This window comes from Carcharodon carcharias, chromosome 10 (assembly GCF_017639515.1).
Source record: "Carcharodon carcharias isolate sCarCar2 chromosome 10, sCarCar2.pri, whole genome shotgun sequence".
NCBI classification, from domain to species: Eukaryota; Metazoa; Chordata; class Chondrichthyes; order Lamniformes; family Lamnidae; genus Carcharodon; species Carcharodon carcharias.
Window position 1 is genome coordinate 38,336,821 of NC_054476.1, and position 15,187 is coordinate 38,352,007.

At 40.7% G+C, this 15,187-nt stretch overlaps 1 protein-coding gene across 2 annotated transcripts in view; it reads left to right on the forward strand.

The window, feature by feature from the left end:
* The window catches only part of phrf1 (PHD and ring finger domains 1), a 97,311-nt gene extending 83,119 nt beyond the window's left edge, over positions 1-14,192 (forward strand). For both annotated transcript variants that reach the window (XM_041198081.1, XM_041198083.1), the window contains 2 exons: positions 9,276-9,404; positions 10,424-14,192. In XM_041198081.1, coding sequence (XP_041054015.1) covers positions 9,276-9,404; positions 10,424-10,576 — 282 coding nt within the window. In that variant the 3' untranslated portion in view covers positions 10,577-14,192. The remainder of the gene's footprint in view (positions 1-9,275; positions 9,405-10,423) is intronic.
* The last annotated feature ends 995 nt before the right edge of the window (positions 14,193-15,187 follow it).

Sequence of the window (15,187 nt, forward strand, 5' to 3'; positions counted from 1 at the left end):
GTAAATGCATAATGTGTAACAAAGGTTTGAGTTTTACTTACATAGAGTTGCGTCGAATGTACAGTACAGAAACAAGCAATTTGGCTTGGCTGGTCTGTGCCTTTGTTTATGCTCCACACAAATCTCCTCTCACCTCTTTTCATCTCACTTTATAAGCATATCCTTTTATTTGTTTCTCCCTAGTGTTTATCTAGCTTCCCCATAATACTACTTACTGCGGTAGTGAGTTCTACATTCTAACCACTCTATTGGTGAAGAAATTTCTCCTGAATTTTTTATTGGATTTATTGGTGATTATCTTATATTTATGATCCCTAGTTCTGGTCTCCCCCATAAGTGGAAACATCTTCTCTACCCTATCAAACTTTCATAACCATAAATACCTCTTTCAGCTTTCTCTTTTCTAGAGATAAGCCTGTTCAATCTTAACTGATACATATAACCTTATAAGTTTGATGAATATTACTTTGAGTTACAAACACTTCCAGTAACATACTGTTCAAAACAGTGATTTCATGTGCAGAATTACAGCTGTCAGATTTTGTATCTTTCAGGGCTAACTGAGGTGATTTATTAACATCTGTATTTTGTTTACTGGATCTGTGCTTACTTTTGCAATAATAAACCAACAGTTTGATAGGCATGGTCTTGTAGCTACTTGGACTCTTTAGCTCCAATGTCAACAGAAATTGGCTAATGATTGATAATCAAAATAAACCTGTCCTTACTGCTATCAATGCCATTTTTGTGGACCAAATGTGATGGCTACTGCCTCCTTTTCAAGTGTGAATTATGTTTTTCTGCAGTGGTTAATGATCCAACTGCGGGTGGTCTTTCTTGTAGCTCCTTTAGAAGAATGCCAAATGGTAGCACTGAAGCCTTCACATCATAGAATGGTGCAGCACAGTAGGAAGCCATTTGGCTCCTTGTGCCTCTGTCGGCACTTTGAAACAGCTATCTGAATTATAATACAATTAACCACTCCCCTATTTGTTTCCCATAACGATGTATTTTTTCCCCTTCAATTATTTATCCAGTTTCCTGTTGAATTTTTCCATTGAATCTGCTTCCACCAATCACAGTCAGCTCTATTAATAGTCCACTTTGAAAAGAAAGACCATGGACTTGTTCTGATGAGTGTTAAACTAGTATCTGTTATATAATAATTTTACTGAGCCCTCGCATTCCTGGGGGTACCTCATATTAAGGATGTCAAGGCCTTGGAGATGGTGAAGAGATTTACTAGAATAGCAGAATATTCCAGATCATCATAACTCACTGTGTAAAAAAGCATTACCATATGTCACCTCAGGTTCTTTAGCCAATCACTTGAAATCTGTAAATCTCTATTTACTGACCCTTCTGCCATTGGAGAGTTTCTCATTATTCAGAATTTTGAGCACCTCTGTAAACCTTCTCTTAGCCTTCTGTGCTCTAAAAAGAACCATCACAACTTCTGCAGTCTCTCCACATAATTAAAGTCCCTCATCCCTGACACCATTCTAGTAAAAACAAAAGCAAAATACTGCCAATGCTGGCAGCATCTGTGGCGAGAAACAGAGTTAATGTTTCAGGTCAAGATGGCCTTTCACGAGAACTGATCTGTTGAGTATTTCTGCTATTCTAGTAAATCTCTTCAGCGCCATCTCCAAGGCCTTGACATCCTTAATATGAGGTACCCCCAGGAATGCGAGGGCTCAGTAGAATTATTATATAACAGATACTAGTTTAACACAAATCAGAACAAGTCCATGGTCTTTCTTTTCAAAGTGGACTATTAATAGAGCTGACTGTGATTCTATTGTAATTCCTGGGATACAGGGAGCTCAATCTGTTAAAGAACACTTGAAAATTTTAATTGAATCTGATGAATTTATGAAAGCTGCTGAACTTATAGCCCTTCAGATCAGTGACTAGAAATTCTAATACTTCCATCTGAGTTTAATGTTGGAACAATGAACGTCAACCCATCTTTTTAAACTCCCCTCCCCCAGGACCTCAAGACTTCAAGGTTGAGTTGCTGCGCATTCAGGCGAGGGAATAGGTGAATCGCTTTTTCCTGGCTGGCTGACAGTGCGGTGCTGTGAAGAGGGCTGCCCTCCGGTTGAGGCAACTTGGGCGGTGGGGGGCAAGGGCTGCACTGCAGTTGATGGCAGTGCACAAGCACGTGGGTGGGAGGGAAGCAGTCACACAATAGGGAAACCTAGTATAAAGTGACCATTCCTCCACAGCTGAAACAGTTCAGACGCAGCCACATTGACATGCTTGGAGTCGGGCTTGTAGCTTATCTACCCATTCAAGCAACACAGAGGCATGAGTTGCCACCAAGTGCAATCCTCCCATGCTTGCCTTTGCAGCTCCAACAACTGAGACATGACCAAGTCCAAAGGCTCGTCACCTGACTCGGACTCTGCAGATTTCTGGCCTCCAACAGTCCTCCTAGTGCCGGAGACCTGGGAAGTCCCTGTGGATCAGACAGTGTGATGTGTTCACCGGATTGTGATCCCGAGGCTACCCTAAAGCTTGGTCCCAACGCGGTGTGTGCCTCTGCGCTAGTGGAGGGTGTGAGTGAGCGCTGTGATGGGTCTTCATATTCCTCTTCAGAGGTTTCTTCGGGGCTTGATTGGAGGCCCTGTGTCGAGGACTCTTTCGGCTGTTTCCCAGATGTGCTTGTGAAAGCAAGGAGAGATAATTGGTGCATGGCAGTGGCCTGTAAAACAGGACACATCACACAGCATGGTTGTCTGATGGATGTTGCACTGCTGGATCCTTACTTGGTTGTGCTCAGCTGACCTCATCATCAGCACAGGAACAGACCAGATCCTCGCCCCCAGCTGGATGGCTCTATCCTCAAAGTCCATGAGGAACTTGATTTCAGGCATTCCTCTACCATTTTGCGACCTCTCCCTGTTGTTGTATGCCTGCTTGTCATGAATGAATAGAGATGGAGAGAGTGTAAGCAGGACACCTGCCAGGACAGATGATAATTATGCCTGGCCTGTGTGGGTGGTGAGTGGTCCCATGGATGGGATGAGGACAATGAAGTTTTGTGTGCAAGAGTGAATGGTGATGTCCCTTGACCTGGCAGAGAGTGAGATCCCTGTGGATGTGTGATGGGTTTGTGAGTGTGAGAGTTGAGAATGATGAGAAGAGTGATTTATCCTGGCAGAATGGAGATCATTCACCCTCTTTCTGCCTGGGCAGCTGTCCTCTTTACACTGATCACTGCTGCCACTGCCTCTCATGCTGGATTGGTGATGTTGCTGCCCTCCTGCAGCCAGAGTGGGGGTAGAGGGCATCACGGCAGGCCTCCACTGTTTCCAAAAGGCACTCAAGGGATGCGTCATTAAGCTGGGAGGCTGCAGTCTTCTTTCCTTTTGGGGCCATGTCTTTGCAGTAGTCCTTGTCAGGAAGCACTGAGAGATGTACTCGCGGCTGCATTTTAAATTTGGCGCCCACGGTGATGGAGCGGTGAGATAATGGTTTGGCAGCCGAATGAGAGCCTGTTCTCCAGCAAAACGGCATGTTTCCCGGGAATGCATTATTAATGAGGCAGTGTTGGAACAATACAGCCACCATCACGTCCAGCAGATAAAACATCCTTTTTCCTGCCCACTACCATACTTAGTGCAAATATGGGACGATTCCGCCCATGGTATTTTTAAAGTATATGTATGACACCAGTTGTGGTTTCAAGAATTTTAATATGCCATCCTTTTGCATGCTGTTTAGTCACACACACCATCTCTACTGTTTTGTTAAATACCGTGTACCTGTGTAAGAGCCCTTTGGGTTTCTGCTGAGATAATTAGTTTTTCGTATTTAACAGTGGAAGATGTCCCTCTAAATGAAGATAGGTCTTTTTCTTAATACACAAAGACAGTCTGATCTTTTGGATACATAACTGGGTACCACTTGACCTGTTTAAGTCTTTAAAATGACAGTTGTATCCTCTGCTCGTACATTTTTAAAAAAATTTCCTGCATAAATAAATAATTAAGCATCTGTATCTAATTCTGTTTCCAAAGTTTTTATTCTCTTTTCACTGCAGTGAGAATTTCAGTATTTGCTTCTAATATCATTGACTCAAGAATAATTTCTCACTCCTTCCTCCAGCTCCTAACATTTCATTGCTTGAAGCAGAATCACCATTGTCATTTCTGCTACTGGTCACGGTGATTTTCACTGGTCCTGAATTTCTGTTTAATTTACTGTTTCTTTTGCTCTATTACACTTCAGTCATAAATTTTCAATTAGACCATTCCTGATCAGTATCTTAACTCCATTTACCCTTGATTCTGTAACCGTTAAAGCCCTTACCTAACAAAAAATCTCTTAATCTCAATTATGTAATTTTCAGCATCTGCACCTTTTTTGGGGAGAGAGTTCCAGATTTCCTCTAGTCTTTGTGTGAAGAAGTGATTCCTGACATCACCCCTAAGTGGTCTGGCTCTAATTTTAGCATTATGTACTTCGTTAGCTCAGGTTAGGAGATCTTGAGATCATGAATTATGTTATATAAATGCAAGTCTTTCTTTCAATATTCCATATCCCTTTTGCTCTATACTCCTCCCACCAAAGAATATAGTTTCTATCTATCTACCCTATCAAATCCTTTAATCATCTTAAACACCTCTATCCGAGTACCCCTTAAATGCCTCTACTTGCTTGCTTAATTTCATTATACTGAATGTTTTTTTTAAATACTGCAATCAGCATTTTCTCACCGGTTTCTTTTCTTGATGAGGCATTAAACGGAGGCCCGATCTTTCCTCGTAGGATGTAAAAAAAAAATCTAATTACACCATTTTGAAGAAGTGCAGGGGAATTCTCCTGATGCTTTGGCCAATTCCCTCAATTAACATCACTAAAACAGATTATCAGATCATTATCACTTTGTTGTTTGTGGGATCCTGCTGTGACTGCCTTGTTTCCCACATTACAACAGTGACTACACTTTAGAACAGTACTTGGCTGTAAAGTGCTTTAGGACTTCCTGAGGTTGTGAAAGGCACTGTAGAAATACAGGTCTTCCATTTTCTTTTTTTGTCTACATTCCTTTTGCACCACATTCATTGTTTCTGGAGCTTGCTGGTTTGTGTTTCTGCAATCTTATTTTGGCCTTTGCCATATGTATGAATTCAACTATTGCCAAAAATGGTTTTGCACTTTATATAGTTGAAGAAATTACAGCCAAGGAGGACATTTGACCCCTTATGCTTCTATCATTGCTGTTTCAAAATTCTTTTTTAAATTGATAAGGACATCGCTGGCACAGCCAGCATTTATTATCCACCCTTAGTTGCCCTTTATGAAGGTGGACTTCCTCCTTGAACTGCTGCAGTTTTTGTGGTGAAGCTGCTCCTTCAGTGCCGTTCCAAGATCTTGACCCAGACCCAGCGACACTGAAGGAACAGCTGACATATGCTCGACTTTTTAAATTATGTTACAATTTCTGTCTCAATAGCTGGCATCATAGTAGTTAAACTACTTGATTATTAATGGCTAACAGAGAATGTGAGCTCATCTCCCAAGAATGAATTTAAAAAGAAGGCGCTTTGTGGTAAAGTGTTCCTTTTTTAATAATTATTTGTGAACAATTTGTCTTCTGATTTTAATTTTTGTTTTAATATCATATTGGTGAATCTTCCCTTATTCTCAGGTTCTTCCTGTAATGAGGTGCCCAGAATTGCAGGCCGTACTGCATTTTGGGGCAAATCAATGTCCTGCACAAGTTCAACCATCACTGCCTTGCTTTGATATTTAGCACCCTATTTATAAAACCTGGAATCTAATTTTTCTATTTTGTGGCATTTTATATCTGTCCTCTCATGTTTAACAATCTATATATCTGCCTCCTAGACCCCAGATTTCTCAAGTTTCTACCATTTAGGGTATAATAATTTATATCAGTGTGAACTTTGGCTCAGTGATGGCATTCTCTGCCTTCTGAGACTTCCAGTGCAGTACTGAGGGGAGCGCTGCACTGTCAGGGGGTGCTGCCTTTTGGAAGAAGCATTATGCTGAGACCACATCTGCCCCCTCAGGTGGATGTAAAAGATCCAATGGCACAGAAGAGCAGCAGAGATCCTGGTCAATATTTATTCCTAAAAACAATTACAACCTAGCCATTTATCTCATTGTTGCTTGTAGGAGTTTACTGTACACAAACTGGCTGCTTTTCTCGCATTACAACAATGACTGCATTTCAAAAGTGCTTCATTGGCTCAAGTTTTTGGGAGATCCTGAGATCATGAATTATGTTATATAAATGCAAGTCTTTCTTTCAATATTCTACATCCCAAAATGTATTTCCAATTTTTTCTCTGCTCTAAGCTAAATCTTCCCCCTAATCTGTTCACCTTGCTAACCTTTTTGTGTTCTACAATCTCCTGCATGCTCTTATTTTTGTATCAAAAAAAAATCAGTACCACTCCTCATGTATTTGTGTCCAAATCATTTATAATATTTGCAAACGACATAGTTCTGACCACCAACATTCCCGCTTGTTTTTTTTTGTTGTGCACAGCCTTTTTATTTAAGTATGTGAGCCCTTTAAATTTTTTGTATGGCCTTTTAAAGGAGCCGATTTGTGTTTGGCCTGCATAGGAAATTCTGAGTTGCTGTGTGACCATTATCTTAGAGGGAACATTTCTGATCATAGATTCCTAGGAGTCACTACTACCCACACCTAAATAATCTGCAAGAATATCCATTTTTTTCTTTTCTCTCTGCTTTCTAATCATGAGTCTTCTCTCTATTCACGCTGCTTTCCCTTTAATACCCTGTGCTTTAATCTTTACTCCATTATTCTGTCAGTGAAAATCAAAATTGAAAGTTTAATTATTCATTTTAGGGGGAGAATGATGAGTTTATGTCTCTCCCCTGCCTCCAAACATTTTTGTGAAGTGTTATTGTCACCCCCTTCTTCCTAAATCCCAGAATTATCCTGATATTCCGAGAGCAATATCATTGACAGCAAGTTCCCTTTTTTTTATTCTTTGAAGGGATGTGGGCTTCGCTGGCTGAGCCAGCATTTATTGCGCAACCCTAATTGCCCTTTAGAAGGTGGTGGTGAGCTGCTTTCTTGACTAGCTACAGCCCATGTGCTGTAGGTACACCCACAGTGCTGTTAGGAAGGGAGTTCCAGGATTTTGACCCAGCGACAGTGAAGGAACGGCGATATATTTCCAAGCCAGGATGGTGAGTGGCTTGGAGGGGAACCTCCAAGTGGTGGTGTTCCCATGTATTTGCTGCCCTTGCCCTTCAAGATGGTAGCGATCATGGCTTTGAAAGGTGCTGTCTAAGGAGCCTTGGTGAGTTTCTACAATGTATCTTGTAGATGGTACAAACTGCTGCTACGTGCATCGGTGGTGGAGGGAGTGAATGGTTGTGGATGGAGTGCCAATCAAGCACGTTGCTTTGCCCTAGATGGTGTCAAGCTTCTTGAGTGTTGTTGGAGTTGTACTCATCCAGGCAAGGGGAGAGTATTCTATCACACTCCTGACGTGTGCATTGTAGATTGTGGACAGGCTTTGGGACGTCGGGAGCTGAGTCATTTGTTGCAGGATTCCTAGCCTCTGACCTGCTCTTGTAGCCACAGTATTTATATGGCTAGTCCAGTTCAGTTTCTGGTCAATGGTAACACCCAAGATGTTCATAGTAGGGGACTCAGCGCTAGTAATGCCATTGAATATCGAAGGGTGATAGATTCTGTCTTGTTGCAGATGGTCATTGCATATGACATATATTGCTGTCCCTTCATCATCACTGGGTCAAAATCCCAAAACTCCCTACCAAGCAGTTTTATGGAAGTATTTTAACTAAATACAGAGCGCAGCAGTTAAGGACACCCAGAGGTGGGCAATAAAGGGCAGGTTTGCTGGTGTTGCCTGCATCACGTGATAATTATCCACTCCTATCTCTCCGTTCACCTTATGATTATGACAGAACCTTAGATCACTATGGTTCTATTCCCTGGAGCTCCGTCATGATAGCTCTCCATCTTTCTTTCCACCATTAAGAATCTCCTTAGGGCCCAGTTCGTTTACTAAGCCTTAGTCGCGTGATTTTCATCAACATTAGGCCTAGTCGGGAACAAAAACAAAAATACCTGGAAAAACTCAGCAGGTCTGGCAGCATCTGTGGAAGGGAGCACAGTTAACGTTTCGAGTCTGCATGACTCTTCAACAGTTTTCCTATTTTTCCTTAGTTCTGTTGAAGAGTCAAGTGGACTCGAAATGTTAACTGTGCTCCCTTCCACAGATGCTGCCAGACCTGCTGAGTTTTTCCAGGTATTTTTGATTTTGTTTTCGATTTCCAGCATCCACAGTTTTTTGCTTTTAGGCCTAGTCTGGAAGCTCCTTGGAATTTTTCTCTGTTTTATGGCTATTTCCAACTGTGTAACACAGACAGAATTCTAAGTGCATTGGGATGCAAAGTCAGCCAATTGGATAATTTATAGGCTAGAATATAAAAAGAAAGACTTGCATTTATAATGCTTTTAACAACCACCAGGCATCTCAAAGCACTTCACAGCCAATTAAATACTATTTGAAGTGTGGTCACTGTTCTAATGTAGGAAACACAGCAGTTAATTTGCACACAGCAAACTCCCACAGAGATATGATAATGATCAGATAACCTGTTTTTGTGATGTTGATTGACAGATAAATACTGGCTTGATACCAGGGAGAATTCCCTTCCTTTTCTTTGAAGTAGTGCCATGGGATCTTTTATATCCACCCGAGCAAGCAGATGGGACCTCAGTCTAACGTCTTGCCCGAAGGATGCAATGCTCCGTCAAAACTGCATTGAATGTCAGCCTTGATTGTAGTGCTTTTGTGAGACTTGAATCTTGAACCTTGTGATTCAGGGGCGAATGTGCTACCAACTAAGCCATGGCTGACATGCATGTTAAAAGTTTTCTTTATCTAGAGAGTGATGAGAATGTGGAACTCACTACCACAAGGAGTGGTTGAGGTGAGTAGTATAGCTACACTTGAGGAGAAGCTAGATAACATACGTGTGGGAGCAAGGAATCGAAGGATATATTTAATGTAGTTAGATTAAGTAAATACAATGGGAAGGACTCATGTGGAGCATAAACAGCGACCGAATGGCCTGTTTCTGTGCTGTGCGTTCAAGACCATTCTGAGCCCAGAAGTAAGTTTAATGTACAGTTACTTTTAGGTTACAATAAATAGTGACTGCAATGCAATTTTATGACCAGTTAGAAAGAAAATGTTCATTAAACTATTTTGTTTATATTTCAGTATATAAAGAAACTCCATGTGCAGGAGAGGGCTGTCGAAGAAGCCAAATTAGCTTTAAAGCCCTATTACCAGAGTAAAGAGATCACCAAAGAAGAGTACAAAGAGATACTACGGAAAGCAGTGCAAAAGGTAAAGACACAATAGAATTTTTAAAGCAACCTCATAACCAAGTGTGCTGATATGGTGTAGTAGTAATAGGCTGCTTTAGAAAGGCTGAGTTGAAATGGAAGCTCCGTTTTTAAATGTAGAATCCAGCCATTAAAAAACAACCAAAGGACAATCAAGAAATTGAACTATGGGGGTTGCTCACTGTTAAAAGATTGAACTAATCTGATAATTTGTTTTAATAATCCAGAGAACTAGAGTTCAAATCCCACTGCGGCAGTTTGAGAATTTGTAAATTAAAAGCTGGTGTCAGTAAAAGTAACCATGAAGCTATCAAACTGGCTCAAAAATCCAGTTGCTTCATTAATGTCCTTTAGGGAAATACGCCGTCCTTACCCAGCCTGTATGTGACTCCAGTCCCACTTCAACGTGGTTGACTCTTAAATGTGCTCTGAAGTGGCCCAGCAAGTCACTCAGTCATATCAAACCAGCAGCAGTTCAAGAAGGCTCACAACCACCTTCTAGGGCAACTAGGGATGGGCAGTAAATGAATTCTGCTTCTAAGCCATGCTACTTTTGTCCTTCATTCCACATGTGCAATCATATTAAGCCAGTGAGTTATTTTTGAAGTGCTGTGACTGTTGTTATGCGAGATGACATGGTAGACAATTTACATACAGCAAGGCCCCATAAACAGCTAACGTGTGGTACTAGGTGAAGGGGAAATCCCTCTGGGCTATTTTGCTGCTACAGGATCTTTTACACTACAATAGCAGGAAAAGACAGCCTTCGTTTAACTTGCATCCAAAAGAGCACTCCCTCAGTACTGCGCCGGAGTGCCAGTCTAGATTATGGGCTGAAGCCCTGAATTCACAAATTTTTGAATCAATTGCAAGTGCTATCAACTAAGCCAAGTTAGTGCACTGAAAATGAATAGGCAAATTAGTGCAACAGAAAGGGTTGAAGATGTTGGGTACTGAGTTGGAAGGAATGTTTTAACACAAAATTTGAAAGATGTGGCCTTTTTTTATGTCATGCTACAGATCTGCCACAGCAAGAGTGGTGAAATTAACCCGGTCAAAGTTGCTAACCTTGTGAAAGGTTATGTAGAGAAATACAAACACATCAGGAAATACAAGAAAGGAGCAGAGGGAGAAAGCAGCAAAGAAACAGAGGCAAAGCCGGAAGCAAGCTGAAATGCATGAAACCTGCAAGGACAATACCAACTTTGGTTCATTGTACGGTTTCTCCTGTGAATGTGGAGGACACTCCAAGACCAATTCAAACAGGGCAATGTTGGCTGCAGCACCGAGACACTTTATATTTCATGGTATCGTCAGTCAATGTATAAATGCACCTGGGAGAAAGGAAAAAAAGGCTAGAAGATCTTCAACTGGAACCTTCCTGCCTGTTCTCTTTTCTTTTGTACAATAGAACAAAATTTCACACTGTGACTGTCTATCCTGCCATGAATCCGGTTTATAGACATTGTTTGCCTTTAGCATAATGTTCCTTTACTTAAGATCAATTGAATACTTGAAGCTCCGTTTAGTCAGTCTGATTGTGCCTATAAAAGGTAAAAGTCTAAATAACTCGGGTTTATAAAACATTGGTCACTTTTTTCAAACAGTCTTTCTATTTTTTAGGTTACTCGTTTCTGGGTAAATCATAACATATTTTGGCTTATCAAAATCTGCAAAAAGGATCATCAGTGCTCTAAACTGCTTGTCATAAATTATAATTTAAAAGCCATATTTGCATCTTTTATTGCTGTAAATAATATTCAAATAATTCATTTGTCAGAGAAATGGAGTGTTTTTTTTCCTCCCCCTGCCCCCCCACCCCCCTCCAGTATGAATAATTATGGGTTTGTGATGATAAAATGCACTGTAAATGGTATTCATCCTGGGTTTATTCTTTCTGTTTGCCCTGTGCTTGCACAAACCCTGACTAAAGTTAGAATAACAATGCACAGAAACCCCATGCTAAACACTGATCCCAAATTTCTTGCGACTTAACGGAAATAGTCACCTGTTGCTTTAACACAACAGGAAATGGTCCTGGGACTTCATATTTTCGTAACATTAGAATCACAGGAACAAGAGGAGACCAGTCAGCTCCTCAAGTCTGTTACTGAGAAACAGGAGGAGGTCATTAAGGCCCTCAGACTTATCGCACAGGAACAGAAGGAGGCGATTCATCCCTTGAGCCTGTTACACAGGAGCAGAAGGAGGCAGTTCAGCCTGTCAGGCCTGTTACACAGAAATAGTAAGAGGCCACTTAGCCCGTTAAGCCTGCTACACAGGAATATGAAGCCACTCGTGGCTGATCTAGATCTCAACTCCATTTACATGCCATTGTTTCAAGTCCTTCAATACCCAAACCCCAAAAACATCATATCTCTCAGTCTTGAAGGCTCAAATTGTTGCCCAGCTTCCACAGCTTTTTGGGACAGAGTTTCCAGATTTCTACAACTCTTATCATGTTCTCTGAATATAGCATTTTTTAAATTATCTCAGGATGTGGTCATTATTTTTTACTCATGCCCTGACAACTGAGTGGCTTAATTGTCAGCCATATTGTGTGGGACTGGAGTCATGTGTCAGCTATGGGATGATAGGTTCCTTTCCCTGAAGGGCATTAGTTAACCAAAGCAAAGTACTGCAGATGCTGCAAATCTGAAATAAAAGCACAAAATGCTGGAAATACTCAGCAGGTCTGGCAGGCTCAGTAGAGAGAGAAACAGAGTTAATGTTTCGGGAATGACTTACATTGGTGACTGCTCACAAATGACCTTTCCTCATTGGTGAACCAGTTGGATTTTTCATGGTTATTTTAAGAGTGCCAGCCCATAAATTACTAGTTTGTATTTAAAATCGACAAAGCAAATGGAATAGTTGATTTAAGTCCAACATTTATTTTGCTAGCTATATCTACTGTAAACTTTAACTGGTTCAGAATTCTACTCTTTTCATCTCTTCTGCACTAACTTCTGACATGCCTATTGGCACGTTGGTTGTACAACCAGGTTTTTTAGGGCTTCTATACCAACTCCCTCACTGCCTGCTCAGTGTCTACTTCCACTTCTCTGTGAAGGGCCTGGGATCATTTTTCTACATTCAAGGCCCTTTATCAATGGAAATTGATTGTATTGTCCACATTGCTGAACGTTTGTTACACTAGAGATTTTCTGTTTCGAAATATGAGCTTTTTGCCATTTTCCATCTTTTTAAGGGAAAACAAGATTAGTCTGTTTAACTGTGAAGGTAAATTTACAAATCTTTTCTGATTGCTTATAAGTCAGGCAACAAGAGATGTCTATTATTTTAAAGAGATGTAAAATCAAAGTAAATGAGCAAGATTTTACTTTAGAAAGCCCAATATTGATTGTTTATCTGGGGTTAACCTCTGAATTATACCTACTGTGTTCAACTGATCACTGAAGGCTTTAATCCCGCTGAAAACACTTCTCTGCCTCACTGTGGGCATTGCATTTTATGGAAATTTATTTGTTTTCAGCATGCATTACATTTTCTAATTTTTCACATTCAAATGGTTTTGATCCAGGTGTAATTGGGAGATTTTTCTAATGGAGAATTCAGTGGGATGAAGCATCTAATAAGACTCTCTTGCTGTTTAACTAGTTCTTATATACTTTTGTCTAATTGGGTTTTTTTTCTGTTAAAAGATGCTGTGTACCTGACGGTACAATGGCTAGGTGCCCAGCACTGGAGGGTCAGTTTCTGACCTGTCCAGAGTTAGCTGACCTCAGTTAGAGCTAGGGTTGGTGTCCACTGATCAGGCAGAAAAAGAAATAAGCAGGTCTGAGTTTCTGCTCTTGATCACTGGGTGAGGACAGGATCAGAGGCAGCTGTGATTGAATAGCCCACCAACAGACATCTTCTTGGTGAAGAATGGCCACTTCAGACTTACAGGAGAGTTTAGAACTATCCCTCAACATACAGAGAGGTATGAGGTGACCCTAGGATGTTGGCTGATTACTTGCCATCTCCAAACAATGATAAGTTAGCTACTACAAATGCTCCATCAATTGAGTTCAAATCCGCCAGGTGAAACGCTGAAGTTGTGTAGTGCTCTCATTTGAGTTGGAAGCTACTGTATACAGTTTTGGTTAGTGGAATGTAAAAGGGGTGCCAAGACTTTAGAGATGGTGCAACAAAGTGGCTAATCCTTGGTGTTGGCTAAATGATCTATGAAAAATAACCAGATTGGCTTGTCCTTGGAAGCTGGGAGCTCTGTTGCTGTAATTTACTGTTTATAGATTTACCAACACCGAGTGATGAGGTTTTGGGACTATCAGCTTTCTCTGTGCACTTAAAAAAAATTGCCATCCTTAGCGAGCTTGCTTAATTTTAAGTCCCTGAATATCCCACATCAGGAACACACAGTAGTGAACTAGGAGCAAAAGACTTCAACAGTAGTCTGATCAGACAGTTCTGAGTGAGTTGCAAACTATTTTTTCACATGTTTGAAAAAGAAAAAGAATCAAAGTATCTTAACAGTCCTGGAATTTGCTTTCTTATTTTCACTCATGGTGTAGGGAATTCGCAATGTGGGCAATTGAGGCATTTAAAATTTTTACCTCCAATAATTTTGCATACATAGATTCGTCGTTCACTGCTTAGGACTTGGCCATTGTGTGTGAAAACAAACTTTCAGTAGAATTTTCAACATTATCTACGTTTACTTTGATTCATTGTTAAGGAGTGGTTTGAGTTTCAAAATGTTGAAAGTGTTGATTTAAATTCCAACAGCTGTTAACCCAGACATCGATTACAATTCTTTATGTCCTATTGTGGTTCATCGTTTTTTTTTTTACATGTTCAGTCTCGGGATGTGGGCATTGCTGGCAAAGCCAGCAGCTTTTCTTTTTGCCCATCCCTAGTTTCCCTGAGAAGATGATGAGCATTCTTGATCTGTTGCTGTGCAGCAGTTTAACACACCCAAGTTGCTTGCTAGGCAATTGCGTTGATGTGTGACTGGAGTCACATAGATTTCTTTAGCTACCTACCTACAAGAACAGCAACTTGCATTTATATAGTACTATTAAGGTAAAACATCCCAAGGTGCTTCCTAGGAGCGATTTGTGACACCAAGCTACATAATGAAACATTAGGACAGGTGTCCAAAAGCTTGGTCAAAGAGATGAGCAAATTCAACCTGATTTCCCTACCTTATCCTCATATTTTGTGATTTTCCTTCAAAAAGCTATAATGGATTGTGCTTCACCATGCCTCCACCCCACCCCACCCCACGTGCTGTAATAATTTTTTAAGTAAAAATAATTTCTAATCTTTCCACTACTAGATTTCTGCCCTCTAACTCAAACCTCATTTCACCCAAAATGGAGATTTGAGTTTTCTGATTTATTAATTGCAGAGGCTTTGGGATCTGCTGTGTTGCTGCAAATTCCCATTTTAAGGCTTCCATTTTGTCTGCTTGTTACCTCACTTTGGGTCATAGCGAGAGTGCTTACTGGATAGAGTCCCAGGATTTCGCAGTGCTATTTCCAGCACTGAGTGAGGGTTGTTGCAGGACACTTGCTGCAGTGGCACAATTTGATACAGCTCAGAACTAATTAAATACTCTGATGTATCAGCTTCTCAGTGGTAGTTGGAGGAATCTGTTTAATTCTGCTGGAAGAGCTGAAACTTTTTTTAAAAGAGCGGGATCTGATTTTGCAGTCAGGAGTTGTAGACTCTCCCATTGGTGATTTTTAAGGTGAGGGGCTCATTTTTTAAACCCAAAGGATGAAAAGCTGGTCTCAGTGAAGCTGTTGAATTATC